Source organism: Phalangium opilio, unplaced genomic scaffold, assembly GCF_054372755.1.
Source record: "Phalangium opilio isolate 3A_F unplaced genomic scaffold, DU_Popi_V2 ptg000056l_1, whole genome shotgun sequence".
Taxonomy (NCBI): domain Eukaryota; kingdom Metazoa; phylum Arthropoda; class Arachnida; order Opiliones; family Phalangiidae; genus Phalangium; species Phalangium opilio.
This window is the reverse complement of record NW_028324175.1, coordinates 4,279,602-4,303,760: the sequence shown is the minus strand read 5'-3', so window position 1 is coordinate 4,303,760 and position 24,159 is coordinate 4,279,602. Positions and strand designations below refer to the sequence as shown.

Genomic DNA, 24,159 nt, shown 5'->3' with positions numbered 1-24,159 from the left:
TTTATTTAATTTAAAATTTAAAAATTAAAATTTATTTAATTTAAAATTTAAAAATTTAAATTTATTTAATTTAAAATTTAAAAATTAAAATTTATTTAATTTAAAATTTAAAAATTAAAATTTATTTAATTTAAAATTTAAAAATTAAAATTTATTTAATTTAAAATTTAAAAATTAAAATTTATTTAATTTAAAATTTAAAAATTAAAATTTATTTAATTTAAAATTTAAAAATTAAAATTTATTTAATTTAAAATTTAAAAATTAAAATTTATTTAATTTAAAATTTAAAAATTAAAATTTATTTAATTTAAAATTTAAAAATTAAAATTTATTTAATTTAAAATTTAAAAATTAAAATTTATTTAATTTAAAATTTAAAAATTAAAATTTATTTAATTTAAAATTTAAAAATTAAAATTTATTTAATTTAAAATTTAAAAATTAAAATTTATTTAATTTAAAATTTAAAAATTAAAATTTATTTAATTTAAAATTTAACAATTAAAATTTATCCCACAACGCAACGAGTTTCACTCTTAAACGACCGATTAATTCCCCCGAGTTTTGTTTTCTAATTTCCTGGTATTTAACGATTTCTCGTTGAACCATTTCAATAGTGGGTTGGCCATGATGAAGACAAGCCAAAGAAAATTCTTCCCGGTCCAAAACGCTGATTTTTAAGCCATCCCATAATTGTCCCAGTTGACTGTGCAAGGGCTTTAAGATGGCATCATTGGCGCTTTTAAGTTTCTGAAGCTAAAATTAGCAGAAATCGAAGTTACATTAAGTATTTTTAAGCAAAAGGGTTAGCAATGTAACCGTAAAGTTTAATTGTAGGAAAGGGGGCCTAACTTCACGATCCACACGAGTAAATAATATTGCAAGTCTATAAGAATAAGATATGTTCCGTAAGTTTGTCACTGTTTACAAACTGGAGCCTGTCACGAAGCGAGTGAGGTAGGTCATAGATTCGAGGTAAAGCGACGCCAGGTGAGGCGCTGTCAAAGGCTTAGTAGAGACTAAATAGGAACTAGATGGACTGCAAAGTAATTTTTCCCGTAATTATAGGATTTTATAGGAGAAAAACGTTTTTATATGAAAATATAGGAATAAAAATAATCATGTATTATAATATTTGGTTTAAATTATGTAGATAAATCTAAAAAAAAAAAATTGCATTTTACTTAAATTCAGGAGAACTTAGTCAAAAGTGATCTCAATAAAAAGAGCTAAATTTTGAAAAGTTTGATGCTTAACTATACGAAAACTTCGACGAAGTCAAAAATATAGGATAATATAGGACAGGTTCAAAATATAGGATATCTTACTTCAAGCAACCAATTTTTTGCATCAGTCATATACTTTTCTGACAATATATTCGGGATATTGTCATCTAGCGAGATGAAGGCTTTATGAAAGCTACTTTCGGGAGTAAGCTCCAACTCTTCCACGAGCCTTACGATTTCAGTACGAGTTTGATCAAATTTTACCATCCGTCTTTCCTATGGTCAGAATATTATCAAATTATTAACATAACTTTCACGCAATTTCGACAAATAGAAATAAAGAACATCAATTGGTGGGGCTTAAAGCAAAGCGCGTTTCACGTGGATCACCTACAAGATGACTTCTTCCGTGCTTCCGGTTTAGCTAGGCCAAGGCTAGTGAGCGGGATTTATAAAACCCGCCCACAAATGCTTCCTGCCTTCGCCAAGTCTAAACTGGAGTTCGTAAGGAAAGTCAACTTGCGAGGCACCACGTGACCCGCGCTTTGCTTTAAACGAGAAAATGAAGACTAATTTTACTAATTATTACTTTTCGTATTAGGAAAATTAAAATATCTCCCAATAAAGTTCATAATGTCAGCTCCACCTAAGACCATTAAACACAGATGGATTGCAAAAATAAGATAATACCCCCGTTCTTCATTTGAAACCTTAAGATTTTAATTATCGAGTATCAATACGAGTACTATAATTGATTAAACTAGAATTACTAATCGAGAATAGATGACTACAGTTTTTATAAAACTCAATAAAATACCCGATAAAATTAAATATATATATAAAAAGAAATTTGTTAAATACTAGATGGCGACATTATCTTTTGGGTTTTTAAACATAATTAACTCAATAACTAATACGTTCATTGTTAAGTATTATCAGTCAGAATTAAGGGCATTACGTTGCTGACTCTCTTAGAAATGATTTCACTGCACATTCGAGTAATCAAAAACCCATCCCCAAATTAAAGAAACACCTAGCTTTACAACTACAGAGGTTGGTACGCTGTTATAATAAATTCCAACCTAGCAGATCCGATAATGGTAAAAGGGGTTAAGTTTAATATGATTTATAAGAACAATTTTCGCTACTGGCTAAGACGAGAGTAGTAGAAAGAAACTAAAATAGCAATATTGTATAACAGGTGGCAATAAACAAGCAATAATTTGGATTAAAACCTATCAAATTTAGTAATTTTTAATGAAGGGGGTATTTTATTCGGTTGATAATAACAAAAACGGGCTCACTTACCTTTCTAATACCAAGACAGGATTGCGGTCGTCCTTCTACCAAGGCTTCTACTCGCTATTAAATTCACGCAGAGCCCCCAAAATAGATCTTCGCTTTGACGACGCCATAATTAAACTTAACTAGTTAAATATTCGGCAAAAATATTTTTGTAGTAATTTTCACAAGTCAAATCGGTAACTAAACTGCATCACGACCGGTTTGCCGTTTTTATATTCAACCCCCTCCGAATGCGCATGGCTTTCGCGAATCTTATTGGTCAACAAATTTTCAATCTTCATAAATGCAGGGATGGAAATAACCAGCGAGGGAAATAAGGCCGTGGTGCAGGGCAAATGATCAGTGGCCAATGTCCCGTGTATTGTGCTTATTTCCGGTCCGGAAAATAATTTTTTGCCGGGATCAGCGCAGCCATGGAAATAACACAGGTTTACAGGTCCAAAACCACTTTATTAATTACTCAGACTAGTTTTTTTATTCAAAAACCGAGGGTCACGAGTCCTAGGGACTTGTTTATTAATTCTAATTTTTGATAAATATTGAATGGGGACCAGTTTATTAATTCAAGATTTTCGTCAAATTTCGACTCCTTTCACATTGCAAGGAGTCTTAATCTTATTTCCTAATTATCTCTACTCCTAGTCGTAGTTTCAGATTTCGTGTAAAATCAGTTCAGCGTTGCCAGACGTACGATAATTATAGTACAACGCGATAATTTTAAGAGTTTTTTCCGAAGCGTACGATAGTTATGACACAGTACTAGTACGCTAAATTCGATAATTCGGCTTCGGCGTACGATAATTTACTTATGCGGGAAATCTATCTAATCTGGGCACAAAAGGCTAGCTAGAGGAAGAAAAGGGTGAAATAGGATGAAATTATTCATATTTTAAGTCCAAAGGCAGTATAAAGAGAAACGTTTGGAGACGTTATTTGTCCACCTCCTTCAGGACCCTTGTAATTTGTACCGATTTTAGTATAAATACAAGGTCAATCAGAACACCGCTATTTTGAAGGGGCTCGGAGCGTACGATAATTTTGGTTGAAAATCGATAATCTTTTGGCTTTCGTACGATAATGTAGTCAAAGATGGCTAAATGAAATTGTTAAAAATGATTTGGGACCATGTAATTTTATATTTATAAATAATTTTAAAGTGGGACCAGTAGTAAAATAAATCGCACAGAGGTAACTGGTCTTAGGGACCACTTTGAATATTGTTGATGTCGGGGTCACTGGTCCCGAGGACTAGTTGGGAAAAAAACCTTATTTCCATGGCTGGATCAGCGACTCAGCGTGATCGAGTGGACCGTGCCGGTGTCTGTCACTCTGTCTGCTTCTGTCAAACTGTCAGTGCTTGCGATCAGTCTGGGAAATAGCAGTGCACTTCCTCTGGTCCAAAACCAGTTTATTAATTACTTGGACTAGTTTTTTAATTCAAAAAGTGGGGGGATACCGGTCCTCGGGACCAGTTTATTGATTGCATCAAATCTATAGGAGAACAAAGACGGGGACCACTCTGGAGACCAGTTTATTACTTCAGACATTAGAGGGGTCACTGGTCCCAAGGACTAGTTTAAAAAATATCCTTATTTCTCAGACTGTTCGAGTCCCCAAGTTTCGTTAATTACCAAAGCGATTAAACTGAATTTATTGGTAATTGATCACACTTCCTCTAATTGTGGGTAAAAATTTACCATGGGAGGAATTGCGACGCTGGATCTTGGACCAATAGTTGAATGGTTCATAACCTCATATGATGGCGGAGAAAGTGCCATTATTGGCATTACCAGTTGTAAGTATTTGAAGGTCATATTTCGTTTCACGCATTCCAATGACAATACAGCTTTCCTTCTTTTATAGCTTGCGCTCAATACGCCTTGGTTACGCCGATGGAAATGTACGCTCCGTATATGGATGCCATGAAAGAGAAAATCTATCTAGCCAAACTAGTCATCGAGTTCGTTGGTTCGGAGCCCGAATGTGACTAGTCGGAACTCTTGAATCATATTCAATCTTCAACGCCACCTCAAGGTTTAGAACCATTTACGGAAGAGTCACTCTTACGTCACTCGCAGTTCATTATTGATCAAATTGTTGATCTTGATGTAAATCGTAATCAGGCGCACGAAGCACTTCTGGAAACGGAGGGGCTAAACTTTACTTTAGCTCGCGCATTTTAAATACAGTTTTTTCAATAAATATCTTTTCTGGGAGGTTAATTATATGATAATTAATTAAATTTAAGGTGCGGAAACTAACTTGCATCAATATTTTCAATGTTTTTTGTAATTTATTCCCTCTTATTCCCTTATCCATGAGCGGCTGAATGTGCGCCTGTTTTTGTTATTATCAAGTTTTATCAACTGAATAAATTTCCCCTTTTCCAAAATTTTACTAAATAGAATATGATTTTACCCCTAATTATTGATACCTTTCCAAATTATGGCTAATTAGCTTGTTTTTTGCCACCTTTTCCAAAAAATTATTATTTTTAGTTTCTTTCTACCATAAAAAGAGGCGCACTTTTAGCCATTCGTGTTTTTGTTATTGTCAAGGCTTATCAACTGTATAAATATTCCCTTTTCCAAAATATTACTAAATTTTGTATGCTTTTTTACCTCAAAATATTGGTCCTTTTCCAAATCATTAGACCCAACCATAACTTTTTTTAAAATTGCTGGGGAACTTTACAATCCGCTTAACACTAAGTTACTAACACAGAAATCCTTCGGATAAACTGTTGATATGGATGATGAAAGCCATGAAAACATTGATTAAAATAGTTTCCGCACCTCAAATGTATTTAATTATCATATGATTAACCTCCAAGAAATGATATTTGTTGAAAAAACTGTATAAAAAATGCGCGAGCTAAAGTAAAGTTTTTCCGACTCTACCCGCCTTTAATGTTAAATTTTAACTAAATAATTAACGCTTCTTAACCATTGTGATTTATCAAATAACATTTTTGTTACATTTACACTTCATGTCCTAACAAACCCGTAGCAGAACCAACTATTTTGTCTTTTTCAATTAACCCCAATGTAAAAGCAGCGACCAAGGCTGCACTTTGTTCCGCAAATTTCTTGTTCTTTTCACTATGAAAAACAAAGATGTTAAATTGTTTATATAATATTATGTAACCACTTACTAAAATGAACTTGAGTATTTTTGGCCTCCAACTATAACCGCATAGATGAAAACATTTTCTCCATTGGCCACTAAGGAATATTAATACTTAATTATCTTTGTAATTAACTTAATAATAAAAATTATATCTACAATCTTATAAAAAGGTTGCTTTTTGTTATTTTGTCGCGTCCAATTTAACAAAATTGTTTTAGGTAATTCTTCCATTGGAAACATTGATCTTTTTACGCAAAAAATATACTCAGTCAATTCAAATGCAATTAAAAACGGATTAAAATTATTTTACTTGATATATCTGGCTTTCATAATGAGACTTCTGGTGGGTCATCTTCATTACCATTTCCATCTATACTTTCTTTACGTTTCCTATTATTTTGAAAGCTGTGAGCTTTAAGCTTTAAATTCTTTTGGTATTCTTCGTAATAGTCTAACACGCCCCATAGTAAACTATGGGGCGTGTTAGACTATTACGAAGAATACAAAAACAAATAACAAATCAAATTTGAAATTATATTTACCATATTTCCTCCATTCTTTGAGAGGCCAAGAGCTTTTTTCCACGTTCAGACTCTTGTAGTGAACCCAACATTTGTTGAATGCAATATTTTGTATTGTGAAAATGGTTATCATAATCTATAGCCTAGAAAGTAACACGCCTTTCAATAAATCATAATTTAATTATTTTAATTAATTAAATGTAATACCAATTTTAAATAAGCAACAATTAATTCATCCAATGGTATTTTCCCTTCTGGTCTCAAAATGGAACAATTTTTTTCAATTTGTCTGGCAAGCATCACAGAAGAAGCTCCACACCTCTCTTTAAACTCTTTAATATCATTGTAACAATAAATTTCACCGGAACCACCACTAATTTTATTTAAACAAAAGGGGTTAAAGTTTCAAAGTTTGCATTAAAAATTTAAAATTGAATTTTTTTTCTATACTTTGCTATCACCGGGATTTTTAACATTTGGGCTATTTGTTTAATTTCTTCATTTCTGTTTTTGTCTCTCTTCTTTTCTTCTGCCATGAATGGCTATAGCGGAAACAGCCGCGCTTTCAATGACCTTGGCTAGTTTCATAGTTTCTTCTAACTAAAAATGATCATTATATAAGTAAAATTGACTTCAGTATCTATTTAAATTTAACATACACAAGGAAGCAACCGGATTTTGCAAGTTATTGGCATCTTGGTATTTTTAACAAGAGTGGTCAAAATCTTTTCTACTTTTTCAGGATTTTTTAGCAAAGCAGCTCCCATACCACCCTAAAATTTTTAAGTATTGTTATTTAATGTTATTTGTTTTTTTTTATTAGTTTTTTACTTTGATTGAGAATTCTTTAGGACATCCCATATTTATATCTATTCCAGCCACATCATTCTGCCTGTTAAAATGTTATTTTTTTATTTATTAGTTTATACAAGTGATGAAAATATATACTTACACTTTTAACGCTACTTGTAAGGCACGTTCTGGGTTGCATGTTCCCTATATTATTACGAATGCTTAGTAAAAGTTTAGAGAGATTGTTTTAAAAATTATAAGGTTTAATACGTTAACATTTGTAAAATTAATTGCTTCTTTTCATTATCACATGTTCGGAAGACTATGTTTTGATCATCATCAACATAATCAACAGTACCCAAAACGTCTAGAGCAATCGTTTCATAATTAAATTTTTTAAGTGGGGTTTTTTTAATACATATTAATTGAACAAGTAATTTACTATTTTTAATTCTTCGGCATTTTAATAATCGGTAATCAATCAGTTCCTGCAGCAATACATAGATTTAGTACTAGGAATCTTTAAGAGGCCATAGACCCCACACAAATATCTGATTGACTGTAAGGGGAAGCCATAGTTAGACCCGTATATATATCTATGGTCGAGACCTAACCGTTAAGAGACCCAAGTGAAACTAAAATTATCAGGCATAAAGGATAGTGATCATCTGCGTCATTGTAAGGGAAACGAGGTGTTATGTTGTTAATGTTATTAAGTTTGTTAACCCTGTTTAAAATCACAAATTATGGGAAAATCAACCACTAATATTTGGCGGTACTTTAATAAATCTACTAAAGATGGCAAAATAACTGGAGAATGTTTTAAATCTTTAAAAGTTAGATAAATTGACTCAAAGCTCACATAATTGCTAGTTTTATATTTTTCCGAAAAGCGGAAAATTTTCCGCGTTTTATTTTTCCGGAAAATTTACAACCCTAGTTTCAACACGAAAGTAGCTTCCCCACCAATTGGTTTTCTTTTTAGAATTACAAGACGCACTAGCGTCGTAAGATTTTTATTACCGACTAAATGTTATAAAGAATGGGTAGATTTTACTTAGGACTAATATTTTTGTAGCACCCTAGGAGTGATGGCACTCGGCGTTGCCCGTCAGCACATTTTTTTATTACTTTTCACGCGGAAATTATTCCATAAAGGGTTTTTTTGGCCGCCATTTAAAAAGATGGCAACAAATGGAACCCAAAAGACCATTCAGCCCGTCTATAGGTCAAAGGAAACCAATGTACTAAATATTTGCGGAATCGGTTGAAACGCGCGGACTTTGTTGCATAGAGAATATTTTTTACATTTCTGGGCGCCATTTACTAAGATGGCGCTTATGAGTAACGTTCCTGCAAATTTTCAGCCTTCTAGGGCAATCGGTTTGGGCTGGGCGTTGATTATCAGTCAGTCAGTCAGTCAGGACTTTGATTTATATAGATATCTGGGTGCACGGCAGTGCACCCGCCAAGTTGTCGTGCACTACCAGCAATCCTTTACCCGAAACATTTCAGCCTCATTTTGACCCCCTCTTTACTCGGTACTGGAGAATAGTACACCACTCATATTTGCACCTCAAGGGCACAGTGTTAATCCTAGGAAGTCCTTCAACTTCCAGCTTTCTAACTCATTTGGTTTCTGTGATAATCCTATGTGAAAATGACACATTATGAGACTGACTGACTGACTGACTGACTGACACATCATCAAAACCTCTAGGGCATTTCCGGTGGTGCTAGAATGATGAAATTTGGCATACTTGTACCACTAAGCATACAAGCAAAGGCAAAAGTCCCAAAAGCGGAAGTTTCCCCCTTTTAGCCCCTGAAATGGGGGTTTAAAATTAGAGTCATCATCTAAACCTCTAGGGCATTTCCGGTGGTGCTAGAATGATGAAATTTGGCATACTTGTAGCACTAAGCATACAAGCAAAGGGAAAAGTCCCAAAAGCGGGAGTTTCCCCCTTTTAGCCCCTGAAATGGGGGTTTAAAATTAGAGTCATCATCTAAACCTCTAGGGCATTTCCGGTGGTGCTAGAATGATGAAATTTGGCATACTTGTACCACTAAGCATACAAGCAAAGGGAAAAGTCCCAAAAGCGGGAGTTTCCCCCTTTTAGCCCCTGAAATGGGGGTTTAAAATTAGAGTCATCATCTAAACCTCTAGGGCATTTCCGGTGGTGCTAGAATGATGAAATTTGGCATACTTGTACCACTAAGCATACAAGCAAAGGGAAAAGTCCCAAAAGCGGGAGTTTCCCCCTTTTAGCCCCTGAAATGGGGGTTTAAAATTAGAGTCATCATCTAAACCTCTACGACATTTCCGGTGGTGCTAGAATGATGAAATTTGGCATACTTGTACCACTAAGCATACAAGCAAAGGGAAAAGTCCCAAAAGCGGGAGTTTTCCCCTTTTAGCCCCTGAAATGGGGGTTTAGAATTAGAGTCATCATCTAAACCTCTAGGGCACTTCCGGTGTTGCGGGAATGATAAAATTTGGCATACAAGTAGGACTTAGCATACAAAGAAAGGAAAAAGTCCCAAAAGCGGGAATTTTCCCCTGTTAGCCAGAGAGTAAGGATGACGGTATAGAACAGGTTTTACCCCCCTTCCTTCCCCCCCCCTTCAGGGGGGGGGTAAAACCTGTTCTATACCGTCATCCGGGGGGTTGGGGGGGGGAATTGATGACGTCACGTGATGGTGTTGGCAGGGGGGGGGAATTGATGACGTCACGTGATGTTCTTAGCGGGAAATTTGAATTGTTGAGCCACCTGGTGGTGGTTTTTTTTTGATGACGTCACAGCTAATTTTTGATGAAGTAACGTGGCTGGTACCTGTAGGGATAGGCTTATGCTATTGTAGATCCTGGTAGGCTTATGCTAGGTTATTCTAGGCTTATGCTAGTTGTAAAACAATCGAATTTTAGTCAAAAACCTTTAATGAACACAATCAATTCCAATTAATTCGCGAATGTACGCGTCGTTATTTAAGCAAATGTAGAATAAATTATATAATTGTAGTTTACGCGTCAAGTTTCTGTCACGAACCAAGTTACAAAAATCTTCGAAAATGCTCGAAGGAACTATAGACGCCGCTAGGAAATTTTTTACACGGTCGTAATCATTGTGAGACATAGTACCGCGACTTACATAATATTTTTGATATATATCATTCATGCGTTTTACAATAGCTTCGTACATGCATTTAATAACTTCGGCTTGATCGTTTAAAAGCTTGAAGTGAAATCTCATAAAACTAAATTTCTCGTTCAGTTTCCCTGCCTCGGCCTTTGTTAGAGTGAATACGCTGCCATCGTCGAATACTATACTCCCTTCCATAACGGTTATTTTTATTTTCAAGTTCAAGTAACGATAATTACCCAGGTCGCCACTTTCCAAAGCTGAATAGATCTCCGTCCACTCCTCCATAAATTCCTTCAAAACGTCTTCCGAGATTATAACAATAGTTCCGTCCTTCTTTGTCAAAATCAAGCTTGGCTCGAATCCATTTACACCGAAAACGGCATAGCAATCAGCCCCAAGTCTAACACGGGCGTTCACGCGGTAATCTATGATCTTGGTGGGCATTCTTACGGCAGGTCCTTACGGTTTAAAAGCTGACGACTGAATGATTTTTATTGCGAGATTTTCTTGAGAGTGCGGGGTTGATAATTACCCTGAGGGTATATTGACTGATGCTTTTCTTTTTTTATTGTCCTTTATTGGCCAGATGGTTTAAGACCTTAAAAGGGGGGGCGAGGGTACACCATTTGTATTGTTGTCAATGGAATCTGAGTGATTTATGACTCACACAAACGTGTTAAGACATTCCATCGACTTTTTATTTATACGTAATATTTATACGTAACATCGTTCAGACTGGTCTATGGCCATAAAAAGGGGCAGAACTTGAACAAAAGAATTTATCCCCATCCGTTTTTATTTTTACTATAAAGACGTGTTTTAATGGGTTTAGGGGTATGGTCGAATCAGTTGTATTGTTATGAATTGAATCTATTTTCGGATTTATTGCTTTGTTAGTCGGTGACTCTTCCTACCACGAAACATTTAATTGTTTCCAGGTGTTTGCCCTGAAGGCCTTATCCTGACAAGTCTCAACATGTTATGTCTTTGTTGCGTTACCCGAAATTAAAGTAATATTTTTAAAATACCAAAATGCAAATTCAACTAGGAATACAGTTACGAGGATGAAAGTAACGGCCACTATTTTCCCTGGCTTTGAAAGAGCTTCGCGAATTAACGTCTGCTTAGTAACAGCATCCATTACAATCTAACCTTTCATCCCCTTATTTGGGATATAAATAGCGTCTGATTTGGTCCGGACCTCATTTGATTGTTAGACACCGCCAGGATAAGATGAATCGTGAAATTACCCGTCTAGAAACGTTTGGCGCATTTGCGAGTACGTTTGTAAAACCGTCAGAACTAGCCCGTCATGGGTTTTACTATTTAAGTTCGGGGACGGACGCTGTTAAATGCCATTTTTGTGACTTAACGCTACGAGGATGGGAACCTAACGACAATGTTTTCGAAGAGCATCAGAAATTCAAGGCAGACTGTCCATTACTTCAAGGATTACCAAACAAATAACATGCCTATATTCATCCAAAACCCATTGACTAAAGACATGCCACCAAACAGAAAGTACAGAGATGTCCCTCAAGAAGAGTGGGAGAAAGAAAAAGTCATTCCGCCAACCCAACCCATACCAACAACACTTACTCCGAATGACGATATTGTACTAAGAATTAAACGCGTTAATCTCGAGAAAGCTATAATTGAAATGTTTATTCAAGAACTTTTGCGACATGAAAGTTAGATCCTATTATTGTAATATATTCCATACCTTATTACGTTTTATAAATTATAAAAGAACCAGTCAAAAACTTGAAATGTAACTCGAAATAAATATAATTTTTTTCCTTAATTTGTTCTTTGTAATACCATTATACCTACTACAGTCTTGACAAAACCTTTTCAGTGGTGATAGTGTTGGGTGTTACTTAGCTTTTCTCAACACATTTCGTGTTAAAAGTAAAACGTTTTTGAACATTTACATTGCATTGTACACACACTAAACGCGTCATTTAAATTTCTTAAAATCCCATAGGAATACATGTGAAATTGAATAATCCACCGACACGAAATCATTCATGTACGTGGCAATTGACTGACACGAAAAGCGTCATTTGAAAAAAAACATTTCAAATGTTTAAAGCGTTGAAATAAATTCTAACTAAATTTATCAAAATCATTCCTATTTTCAGTCTTGAGAGTTCCTCAAAATTATTTATGGCTTTTAGGGATGGGGGGGGGGAATGACCTCGGGTCCCTGAGACGCGTGGGAATTTATTTTTCTTTGATTGGGCCACCCCACAGGTTGGTTTATGACCTTGAAAAGGGGGGGGGCTGAACTTGAACAAAAGCATCTATTCCCTTTGTCTTTCTGGGTCATTTCAAGACTTCTATGGCCTTTAAAAGGGGCTGAACTTGAACAAAAGAATTTATTTTGTCAATTCTTTAATTGGACCCCACACCAGGTGCTTTAGTACCTTAAAAGGGGGCGTGGTCGAAACAGTTGTATTGTTATCAATGGAATTTATATTTAGAGTGTTTTATGACTAGGCCAAACGTGTTAAGACATGTTTATGACATTGAGGGGGATCTATTTTTTTTTTTCTAATTGTATCACGAAAGTATAAAAGGGCGGATCAGTCTAGGCTACTTATCAGTTTACTTCTGACCGCTGTTGATGCAAGCCAAGAAATCTTCTGCTCCCAAACAAAACTTGTGAGTTATTCCGTGCCCATAACCTAGTGCTTTAGTATTTTTAACTGTTAGTATTGGTATTTGACTCTTAGTATTTTAACTTAGTTTTCACAAGTGTTTTCAATTTAACTTAAATTTTTTACAAGTATTTTTTATAAGTATTTTCAACTTAATTTTTTACAAGTGTTTTAGTATTTTTTATAAGTATTTTCAATTTTTTATATTTTTTACAAGTGTTTTAGTATTTTCATTTAGTTTTACAAGTATTTTCAATTTTTTACAAGTGTTTTAGTATTTTTAACTTAGTATTTTACAAGTACTTCAATTTTTATAAGTACTTCAATTTTTTATAAGTACTTTAAATTTTTTTATAAATACTTTCATTTTAACTTAGTATTTGACTTTTATAAGTACATTACTGTTTTATTGTTTTAGCATTAGTGTTTTAGTATATTTTTGTGTTTTAGTATATTTTTGTGTTTTAGTATATTTTTGTGTTTTAGTATTATTATTTAAGCCTATTCAGTTTTATTATTAGTATTTTGAGGTATTTGTATTTTTAAATTATCGCAATGGCCAACTCTAATGTAGAAATTGAACTCCCCATTGAAGTTGATAGTTTTTTAGTCGACTTTCCAGACTCGTTAGAAATAGCCTTTTTAAATGCCGATGACACGTTTATGGCAAACTATTCTACACCCCCGTCTAATAATAGATCTCCGTCTCCCACCCTGTCTAGGGCAAACAATAGCGCTCTTCCTCCTTTGTCCCCTCTAGAAGAGGCGTTTCAAAACGACGATGTTTCTTTCTTAGATGGTTATACTACCCCCCCTATAGCTCCATCTCAGAATGAGTCAATGGATGAAGGGGAAGGACAGATAGGGGGTGGGGTTCTTACTCCTCCACCTCCACCCCCATCTCCGCTATTTGCACCACCATTTGTAAACGTACTTTCTAGCGGGGTAGTGTCCTTCCCCAATTTTAATCTTGATGGATGGGAAATGGAAGTACAGTTTAACAATAACATCGTTGAATCTGTAAGCGACTTCCTAGAGTACGTTTTGGACGACTGTTTACCCGATGACATGATTGCAATTTCGATGACAAGCATTAATAATCCAGGCATTCAAACCGCGGACTTTAGTTTTAGAAGAAGAGACCAAATAGATATTGGATTTATATTAGAAGTAGTCGCGGATAAGGCGTATAATTCTGAAGGAGGATCCAAGTTTTTTCTCGGTCCTATAGGAATAAACATACAGCGCGTGAGGTTGCCCCAAGGCGCCTACCGTTCGAAACGGCTAGGAATTTGTAGCTTCGAGACTTTTGCCAGGGAGAAGAAATGTATTGTTCAGATCAAGAACAACGATCGGCTATGCCTCCCTTATTCTCTAGTTTTTGCTAGAATACACAGGGATCATACAATGCATCCCCTTGACAAAAGCCTCGAGGCGGATTTCAAAACACTATGTCGTCCCAATATTAGTAAAAAATCGGGAGAGAGGCTTAGGAGGATGGCGGAGGAATTAGCCGTGGCGGCGGAAATACCATTGGACGAATGTGCGGGGGCGGGTGCTCTACCTAGATTTCAATCATACTTGGCTGATTACCAAATAATAGTTTTTACGGTTAGAGCAAACGTCCCCCACCGTATTTTCGGGGAACCCGATTTCATACCTGGTGCCGATGGTAATCCAAAGCCGCGGCTATACCTTTTCAACTACCAGAATCATTTTGACGTCATCACTAAACCTAAACCTCTCTTCAATTTTCATTATTTCTGCGAGAGGTGCCTTGTAGGATATAACAACTTAGACTTCACTCACGCTTGCAACAAGTATTGTTATTCCTGTCAAAGGGCCGAAGATTGCGTGGGGGGTGAAATTAGATGCGAGACCTGTCATCGCGATTTTAGGGGGCAAGAATGCTTTGACGCCCATAAGGCTAGTGGAAGCAAAACCCTATCAGTCTGCCAAAGGGTTTTTAATTGCCCCCGTTGCGCAAAAACAATAGATATGGGGAAACGCAAGTCACTTCACAACTGCGGGGAAGTCTATTGCGTAATCTGCAATAAATTCAACCCACACCCCCACTATTGTTTCATGCAGGTTACCGACTCTAAAGCCCACCCTGCGGCTAAAAAAGCTAAGACCCATCCTTCGGTTACTATCTTTTATGATCTCGAATGTGTTCAAAATACCCCAGACCCTTCAAACCCTAATGCTTTCCTACACACTCCTATCTTATGTATTTCTCAAAAAATCTGTGATCAATGCATTCTCGAGAAATCCGATCAATTTACTTGCGCCACCTGCGGGCCTCGAGAACGGGTGTTTCTCGGGAATGATCCTGTTCTGGATTTTTTAAATTATCTTCAAGAATTCCACAATTCTCCCAAAATAACCGTTATAGCACATAATGCGAAGGGTTACGATTTACAATTTCTGTACAAAGCCATGTTAGCCATCAAAGCGTGGCGCCCTCAAGTGATAATGACGGGAACGAAGATTATGCAAATTCGATATGAGAATTTGACATTTATAGATAGTTTAAATTTCATCCCATCCCCCTTATCTAGCTTTGTTTCCACTTTTGGCTTAGACCCTAGTTTAAATAAGGGATATTTCCCGCACTTGCTCTTCAACTTTGTTCCCGAACACGTGTTTGATCCAAAAGATCCTACGAGTACAAATTATGTCTTGAGGGAAAGCATGCCTCTTTTAGAATCTTACGCGCCAGACAGGCTAACCGAAAAACAACGTTCGGTTTTAATTACATGGTACAACGAGCAAGTTGAAGCCAAAAAAGGTTTCAACTATGTTGAAGAGTTGATACATTATTGCCGTTTGGACGTTAGGATTTTAAGAGAGGGGTGCTTAAAGTACAGGGAGATTTTTGAGAAGATTGCGGACGTTAACCCTTTTAACACTGCCGTGACAATTGCCGGGCTTTGCAACGCCGTTTTCAGGAAGGACCACCTAGCGCCAAATTCAATTGGAATTGTTCCACCTCACGGCTATAGAATGAAAGACCCTCAATCTAAAGTAGCCATCGAGTGGCTGAGGTGGGAAGCCCATAAGCGCGGGGTCATAATTAAGTCGGCTTTTAACGGTTCCGAACCTAAAATTTTGAACATTAAAGTCGACGGACTTCTAGTAGACGATCTTGGCGCAGATCAAAAGGTCGTCTACCAATTCCAAGGTTGTTTTTGGCACGGGTGTAGAGCCTGTTTCCCGGTAAACAGAGACCTGGTTTTGCACGGTGACGTCACCCAAACTTTACACTCCCGCTATACTGATACTTTGCACTGTAATAAGAGGCTTAGGGAGCTGGGGTATAAGGTAATCGAAATGTGGGAATGCGAATTCCACAAATTGAGGGAGCAAAAGCCCGAAATTAACACCTTTCTATCTTCCATCCATATCCAAATCGACGCGTGGGAACCACTTAATCCCCGTAACGCATTTTTCGGGGGGCGTACTTCCGCTCTTTGTCTTCATCACAAGGTTACGCCGGGAGAGGAGATTCGATATGTCGACGTCACTAGTCTATATCCATGGTGTAACAAATACGGTAAACTACCTTACGGCCACCCTACGATCTTGACAGACAACTTCCCACCCATTAACGAGATTGAAGGTTTTATTAAACTGGATATCCTCCCCCCTCGTAACCTCTTCCACCCCGTTTTACCCCAAAAGATCGGGGGGAAATTGTGCTTTGCCCTGTGTCAGCTGTGCGCTGAAAACAAATATCAGGGCGATTGCACACATTCCGACGAGGAAAGAGTTATTAGGGGGACGTTTGTGGCGGACGAAGTCCATTTAGCAGTTAGAAAGGGTTACGTGGTTGTTAAAATCCACGAAGCCTGGTCGTACAAAATATCTCAGTACGACCCCTTAACAAAAAGTGGCGGGCTTTTTAACAATTACGTCAACTGCTTTCTGAAGCTAAAACAGGAAAGTAGTGGCTGGCCTTCTGACGTAGTAACCCAAGCGCAGAAAGATCAATACGTAGCCGAGTACTACGAAAAGGAAGGGGTAAAACTTGATCCTAGCTGTATCGAGAAGAACGCTGGCAAGCGTACCATCGCCAAACTGTGTTTGAATTCGTTTTGGGGCAAATTTGGTGAGAGGACTCGCCTTGACAAGGTAGAAGTCTTTGATGATCCACAGAAGTTCTTTAACTTGTTCTATGACCCAGCAATTGAGGTCAAGACGTTGATACCAGTTAGCGACGACATTTGCGTTGCTAAGTGGTGTTATATCAACGAGATTGACCCAATTAATAAAAATGTCAGTGTTCCGATCGCAGCGTACACCACGGCCATTGCTCGGATTAAGCTTTATTCCTACTTAGACCGCTTGGGTGAGTCTGTTTTATATACAGACACTGATTCGATACTGTACGTTTACACACCAGGGGGCGTAGAAATCGAAACTGGGAATTTCCTCGGTGAAATGACCAATGAGCTTGAAAAGTACGGACCCCAGGCCTACATCGAAGAATATGCGAGTGGTGGATGTAAGAACTACGCATACCGAGTCGTGAACCCTGATACCGGATCGACAGCCGTCGAGATGAAGGTTAAGGGGTTCCGACTTAACCATACCACCAAAGATTTGGTTAACATGGATAGGTTAATGGGGCTTATAGGCATTTACGAACCGCCGGCGGAACCAATCCAAGTACCAATCCCCAAGCAAATACGCCGAAAGGCTGATCACACTGTTATAAGTGTCGACCAGTCCAAGGTTTACAGAACTGTGGTGGATAAGGTCAGATTGATTGAAGATTTCCGCACGCTACCTTACGGTTACCGAGTTTGAGCACATTCGACAGTATCTGTTTCTGTGAGGCGTCTCTTCTTTTTTTTTTATTTATTTATTTATTTATTTATTTATTTATTTATTTATTTATTTATTTATTTATTTATTTATTTATTTATTTATTTATTTATTTATTTATCTAGTCAGTCCCGGTGATATTTATTTAGTCAGCATGTATATAAAGTCTAGCCATATTGTTTTTTGATCAATATTATCAATTAGTCATTTTCGTCTCGGTGAAATGTCCTGTGATTAACTAATTTTTTCGTCAATGCTTCCTTAAATATCCCATGTATTTTCGAAATTGCAATTGTTCATTTTCGTGTAGATCTCTTCTATATATATATATATATATATATACAAACACTTTACAATCTTTATCTCATTAGTTCGTTGAAAGTCAAAGTGTAAGGTCATGTATCCTCTCTACCATCCTTTTAACATGGTGATAGCAGGCCCGTCTCAAAGCGGGAAAACTCAATTAGTTTTAAAAATATTAGAGAACAGGGAAGCCATGTTTTCCCCTAATATAAGCGAAATACATTGGTTCTACGGTGAATGGCAACCTTTTTTCGAAAGTTTGAGAAAATTTGTGGTTTTCAAACAAGGTATGCCAGATTTATCAGAATATACCGGCGGTAAGCCTTGCCTTTTAATCATTGATGACTTGATGACCGAGAACAAAGGAGAAGTTGGTTCTCTTTTTACCAAGGGAACGCATCATCGCAACTTGAGTGTAATTTATATCGTCCAAAACGTATTCCATCGATCCAAAGACTCTAGAGATGTTTCTTTGAACGCTCATTATCTTATTCTTATGAAATCTCCTAGAGACAAATTGCAAAGTTCAATAATAGCTAGACAAATGTTTGCCGATAAATGGCGTTTCGCTGTCGACGCCTACCGTGACGCTACTAGTTTACCTTTCGGATATTTATTATTCGATCTACACCAAAGATGCCCCGAGAATCATAGACTTAGGACAGGAATATTTCCCGACAACCCTTGCGAAGTTTACATCCCCAAATAATTATAATAGTAGCTGGGTGTTTAGCCATCTCTTCATTTAGTCACTATGCCTTATGCCGTTCGGTCACAAAGAAATTTGCTCTCCGTTATTGCCAAATCCCCTCGAAAACAACGTAGAATCATTTTACGTAACGCCAAGAAGCCCTTAATTGACGCAATCGCAGAGTGTGTTGAAAATACTTTACACGGTAACGTTAAATTAAATAAAAGTCAGAAGGCTAGATTAGCTAGGCATTCCGCAAAACTTAGAAAAATTGCTAATAAGAGAATATCTTGGAAAACAAAACGTGATATATTAGTTCAGGAAGGTGGTAGTTTCTTTTCTTTCCTTTTCCCTCTAGTTTCCTCTATTATCGGCGCTATAACAGGAGGTAGTCAGTAAAAATGCAGTACGCTCAGAAAATGCTCCTTGTCCCTAGCTCTACCTTTAAAAGCGACCCGTTCCCACACCCCCAACAACAAGTAGTTTCGGAATTGGACAATGAAATGAATGTTATTTTAGCTCGTAAAGATTTAGACGAAGCTTCAAAATGGCGCTTATACGAACAGACTGTACAGAGATATAATAATTTACATAATATCGCTAGGCAACCTATACCCACGGCCCCCCAACCAACATCCAACTATTTTAACTTGGCTTGGTTAGACGATATCCCCCTTAAATATATAGGGCATGTACAAAGTATCGTTGATCAGTTGTCCACTACCCCTGAAAAGCTTAGGTGGACAGATAGTGGGGAAGTTATAGTTAATGATTCATTAATACCCGGCTCGAATATTAGAGATATAGCTTTAGAATTTGTTAAGCCTTCCTCTAACAAAGACCCAAAACCTAGAGGTTTTTACGCATTTACAAACCTACTTTCTAGTTTTTCCCCTCTAACCTCGTATACAATACCCCAACAAATTAAAATCAAAAGAACTAGAGCTCCCAAAGTTAGTGTCAAGGTAGCAGCTAAAAAACTTAAATCTGAGAATAGTCTTGAGGCATCAGCTAAAAAACTTAAATCTGAGAAAAGTCTTAAGACAGCAGCTAAAAAACTTAAAACCGAGTCTCCGAAATGGACAGCGTACGTAAAATCTCCAAAATTTTAGAAGGTATCTACTTTAACCCTTCCCACCCTGCCAGTTTCGGGGGTGCTGAAAAATTATATTTAGCAGTGAAATTAAAGGGTATTAGTAAGAAACAGGTACTAGATTGGTTAAAGGGAAAAGACGCGTACACTCTACATAAGAGAGTTTTTAGAAATTTTAAAAGAAACAAGGTGGTTGTAACTAACATAGGAGATCAATATCAGGCGGATTTGAACGACATGCGTTCTTTGAGTCAGTACAACGACGGGTACAAATACATATTAACCGTAATAGATTGCTTTAGCAGAAAAGCCTGGGCCGTACCTTTAAAATCCAAAAGCGGTGTTGAAACGGTTGAGGCTTTTAAGTCTGTCTTTAGAGAGAGGGTTCCTAGGAAACTACAAACGGATAAGGGTACTGAATTTAGAAATTCCCAATTACAAGGATACTTGAAGGAGAAAGGGGTTATATTTTTTACAACTGAGAATGACGATATAAAAGCGTGTATGGTGGAAAGATTAAATCAAACTTTAAAGTCACGCATGTACAGGTATTTTACAGAAAAGAATACCAATAGATATATAGATGTTCTAGATGACCTGGTTAAGGCTTACAATAACTCGGTGCATTCCGCGATAAAAATGACTCCTTTGGAAGTTACTGGTACCAATGTCCTTCAGGTTTTTAAAAATGTTTACGGAAAGTACTTTAGCGAAAAGAAAGTTTACGGGAAAAAATTAAAGGTGGGCGAATACGTCCGAGTAAGTAGAAATAAGATGATTTTTGAAAAAGGGTACGAGCGAACGTACACAATAGAGGTTTTTAAAATAGTGGGAAAAATATACAGACGCCCTCCGGTATTCAAACTAGAAGATTTAAACGGGGAACCAATAAAGGGGGTGTTTTACGGGATGGAACTTCAGTCGGTAGCTAGACCCGAGACGTACAAGATCGAGAAAGTAATTCGCAAGCGTACTAGTAGAGGACAAAAGGAGCTCTTTGTAAAGTGGCTAGGCTATCCCCCTTCTATGAATTCTTGGATTCCGGCTAAAGATGCAGTCTCCCTTTTACCTAACGCTCCCCAGCAACGCTAGCATGAAAATTTATGACAACAACAAGACGTCTTCGTACACTACCAAGTTGCCCCAGGCTATAGAGCTGATCGGGGATGACTGGGAGGTTGCTCTAGTAGAAGTTTTGTACCCAATGTCCTTTTTTAACATACCCAGTGAGGAAGGTCATGTGCAGGTGGTCTCGCATGAAAATAAAAAAGGTCGGGACGGAAAATCACAGCCTATTGTTAAAGCCGAGGCCTTTATAGTTCCCGGGGGTTATTACAAATCATTAGAAGCCCTACTTAAACAAATAGCTTCCGGGTTAAACGGCTTTCAATACGGTTCAAAGTTTAAATTTGATTCGGATCCCCTCTCTGATTACATTTCTTTAACTATTCAACCTAACGGTATCTTGGCTCTTTCTCCCACTTTGAAAAGGATATTAGGATTTAAAACCCCAAAAGGCCAAAGTACGTCTTTCTCTTGCCCTTCAGATAAAACCAGCCAATCGTATAGAAGCTCTGTTCCCGCTAATTTAAATTATTATATTCCCGACCAATTGTTTATTTATTCCGATATAGTAGCTAATGAATTTATAGGCGATACGGTAGCCCCGCTACTTCGTATAGTAGGCGTAGACAGCGAAAAACCTCACGGTTCGACTATAACTAAATCATTTAACTCTCCCCATTACGTTAAAGTTGCTAAACGTTACTTTGATACTATAGACATTGATATAAGGAATAGTTTAGGTCAAGCCGCGTCATTCGAGTTTGGAACGTCGACCTGTAAACTACACTTTAGACCATGCCAAAACCCCAAACATTAGAGTCTCGTTGCGAGTATAGGAGGTATTATTTAGATCAGGTAGGGGGTGGTGGGGTGTCAAAAGTATTTGTCGGGACCCCCCACCAAAAAGGTCACGGAATTGGGAGCGCCCTGAAAGGGTTATTTAGATGGGCACGCCCCTTATTAATTAGAGGTGCAAAGTATCTAGCACCTAGAGCCATTAGTACGGGACAAAAGATTCTTGGTGACGTAATGCAAGGTCAGAATGTGAAAAGTGCAGCGAAAAAGAGATTGCAGGAAACTTATGAGAACATGACTGCTGCACAGCAAGGTTCAGGATTAAAGATAAGGAGACGCAAAGTTAAACGCCTATCAGTTTATCACCGTCATTCAAAGCAGACGCCACGCGATATATTTAGCTCCTGAAAAAATCATGTTTTCTCTCCAAGCTCTTAAGAGTGAATTGGACATTTTTGCCCCTGTGCCGATTCAAACTAGTGTCGAACATGCTCAAGGTGTATGGGCCAAACCCTTGGCGGCCATTGGTGATAGCTCTACCCTCGAATACCTCATCTCGGGCAATGGAGATAGCTACATCGATGTAGCCCACACCATGCATTACAACAAAGTCAAAATCACCAACGAAGATGGAAGTGATCTTCCTGATGCCGCCGTGGTAGCTTTCGTAAACAACGCTGGCCACGCATTGTGGAGAACATGCGATGTTTTCTTGAACAATACCCGAGTTTCTTCAGCCGCTCAAAACTACGCCTTCACTTCTTTTATCGAAACTGTCTCAAATTACGGACCCGCGGCTAAAAAATCTCACCTCATGATGGCCGGATGGGAAAAGGACGAAGCCGGAAAGTTCGACGACTTTTCAAATAAAGGTTTCGTCGCCCGAATGGCTAAAACTGCTAAATCGGCCGTGATTGAATTTTTTACACCAGTGTTTAGTGACGTGTTTAATATTCCCGAATATCTCTTAAACGGTGTGGACCTTAAAGTCGTGTTTACTCGCAACAAGGACGAGTTTGCCTTAATGTGCCAAGAAACAGCCACTCTCAAAAACTGTAAAGTCAAGATACTAGACGCAGCACTAGCGGTACGTAAAGTTAAGCTCAGTCCTAAAATATTGTTAGCGCATGAAGCCGCGCTTAATAACGGTACTGCCAAATATAATTTTACGCGCACCGAACTTAAAACTAAAACTATCTCTACCGGAAGTAGCACCGAGAGTTTTAACAATATATATCTAGGCCCTCAGCCTAATCGCGTCATTATTGGAATAGTTTCCAACGCGGCGTTCAAGGGCAGTTACGCTCTGAATCCCTTTAACTTTAAAACTTGGGATTTAAATTTTTTGTCTCTGTACCTCGATAACGAACAAATACCCTCGAAACCGTTGACTCCTGATTTCGGTAAAAACTTGTATATACAAGCTTATCAAACATTGTTCGCGGGCACGGGTATTCATTATAAAGACGACGGTAACGATATTACTCCCGACGAGTTTGCCAACGGGTTAACCCTCTACGCTTTTGATCTGACACCGGACCTATCTGCTAGCGAAACAAACCACTGGAACCCCGTTAAGCAAGGACAATTAAGATTGGACATGGGATTCGCTAAACCTTTGTCGGAAGCCGCAGTCTGCATTGTATACGCCGAATTTCAAAGCATGATTCAAATCGATAAAAATAGAAACGTAATTGTAGATTATTAAAATGTCAGCAACTACCACCGTAGACTTGATTCTCGCTTTATCAGATACGCCCAACTTTTTGGGTGTTTTCGCGTCAAATAGGTTACCTAAGGTTACCAAATATCCCGCATCGTTAATTATAAATTTAGATCAGCACTATGAAAAGGGGTCTCACTGGGTATCGGTCTTTATAGACGGAGCTCGTGTAGGCTATTATTTCGATAGCTACGGTTTGCCACCATTTCTGCCTAGTATAAGAAGATTTTTATCTTTAAACTGCAGAAAATGGACTTTTGGTAAGCGACATCTTCAGAGGCTAGAAAGTAGCGTATGTGGGCAGTATAGCGCCCTCTATCTTATTCATAGAAGTAAGAAGAAAAGTACGAAAGCTTTCCTAAAAGCTTTTACCGCAAATCGAAAAATTAACGATATGAAAATTGCTAAACAGTATCAAAATCATATACGGCGACTAAAAAAAGTGTAAAAGGAGCTTATTAACAAACCGTGTGGTTGCCTGGTGGTAATGCGTCCAGCTCTGTGTTGTTTCAACAACATTTGAGTTTCCATTCCAGGGTTCGACTTCCTACCAACGGCGCTTTATTAGTCCGGTATAGGAAAAAACATCTTCAGATATGGCTTGAATCAAGTTTAAGGAGGTTTTTTTTTTAAATATTTAACCAATTTATTATTAATTCAACTTAATTATGTATGTTATTATCACGCTAATTAAATGTTTTTGATTTAAAATCCGATTGTTTTACAACTAGCATAAGCCTAGAATAACCTAGCATAAGCCTATCTTTCAGGATCTACCATAGCATAAGCCTACAATAGCATAAGCCTATCCCTACAGGTACCAGCCACGTGACGTCATCAAAAAAAATTAGCCGTGACGTCAAGAAAACCACCACCA

At 37.4% G+C, this 24,159-nt stretch overlaps 2 protein-coding genes and 1 pseudogene across 3 annotated transcripts; 1 reads left to right on the top strand and 2 right to left on the bottom strand.

Annotated features, from left to right (window-relative positions):
• Nucleotides 1–504: 504 nt before the first annotated feature.
• LOC149668075 (protein regulator of cytokinesis 1-like) lies at nucleotides 505–2,224 on the bottom strand. The gene is made up of 2 exons (XM_089840941.1): nucleotides 1,332–2,224; nucleotides 505–759 (listed from the first exon to the last, which is right to left on the bottom strand). The coding sequence occupies exons 1-2, from the start codon at nucleotides 1,494–1,496 to the stop codon at nucleotides 505–507; spliced, it is 420 nt and encodes a 139-aa protein (XP_089697067.1). The 5' UTR covers nucleotides 1,497–2,224.
• Nucleotides 2,225–3,842: 1,618 nt separating this feature from the next.
• LOC149668074 (DNA (cytosine-5)-methyltransferase 1-like) lies at nucleotides 3,843–4,679 on the top strand. Its single transcript, XM_089841287.1, has 2 exons — nucleotides 3,843–4,329; nucleotides 4,398–4,679. Exons 1-2 carry the CDS (start codon nucleotides 4,233–4,235, stop codon nucleotides 4,523–4,525), a joined length of 225 nt encoding a protein of 74 aa, XP_089697413.1. The 5' UTR covers nucleotides 3,843–4,232; the 3' UTR covers nucleotides 4,526–4,679.
• Nucleotides 4,680–5,472: 793 nt separating this feature from the next.
• On the bottom strand, nucleotides 5,473–7,552 carry LOC149668073 (tRNA-dihydrouridine(20) synthase [NAD(P)+]-like; annotated as a pseudogene). Its single transcript, XR_016367916.1, has 13 exons — nucleotides 7,520–7,552; nucleotides 7,419–7,464; nucleotides 7,247–7,272; nucleotides 7,137–7,180; nucleotides 7,016–7,076; nucleotides 6,844–6,957; nucleotides 6,635–6,784; nucleotides 6,392–6,557; nucleotides 6,206–6,327; nucleotides 5,974–6,134; nucleotides 5,820–5,907; nucleotides 5,689–5,758; nucleotides 5,473–5,635 (listed from the first exon to the last, which is right to left on the bottom strand). The product of XR_016367916.1 is annotated as a tRNA-dihydrouridine(20) synthase [NAD(P)+]-like (transcript).
• Nucleotides 7,553–24,159: the final 16,607 nt, after the last annotated feature.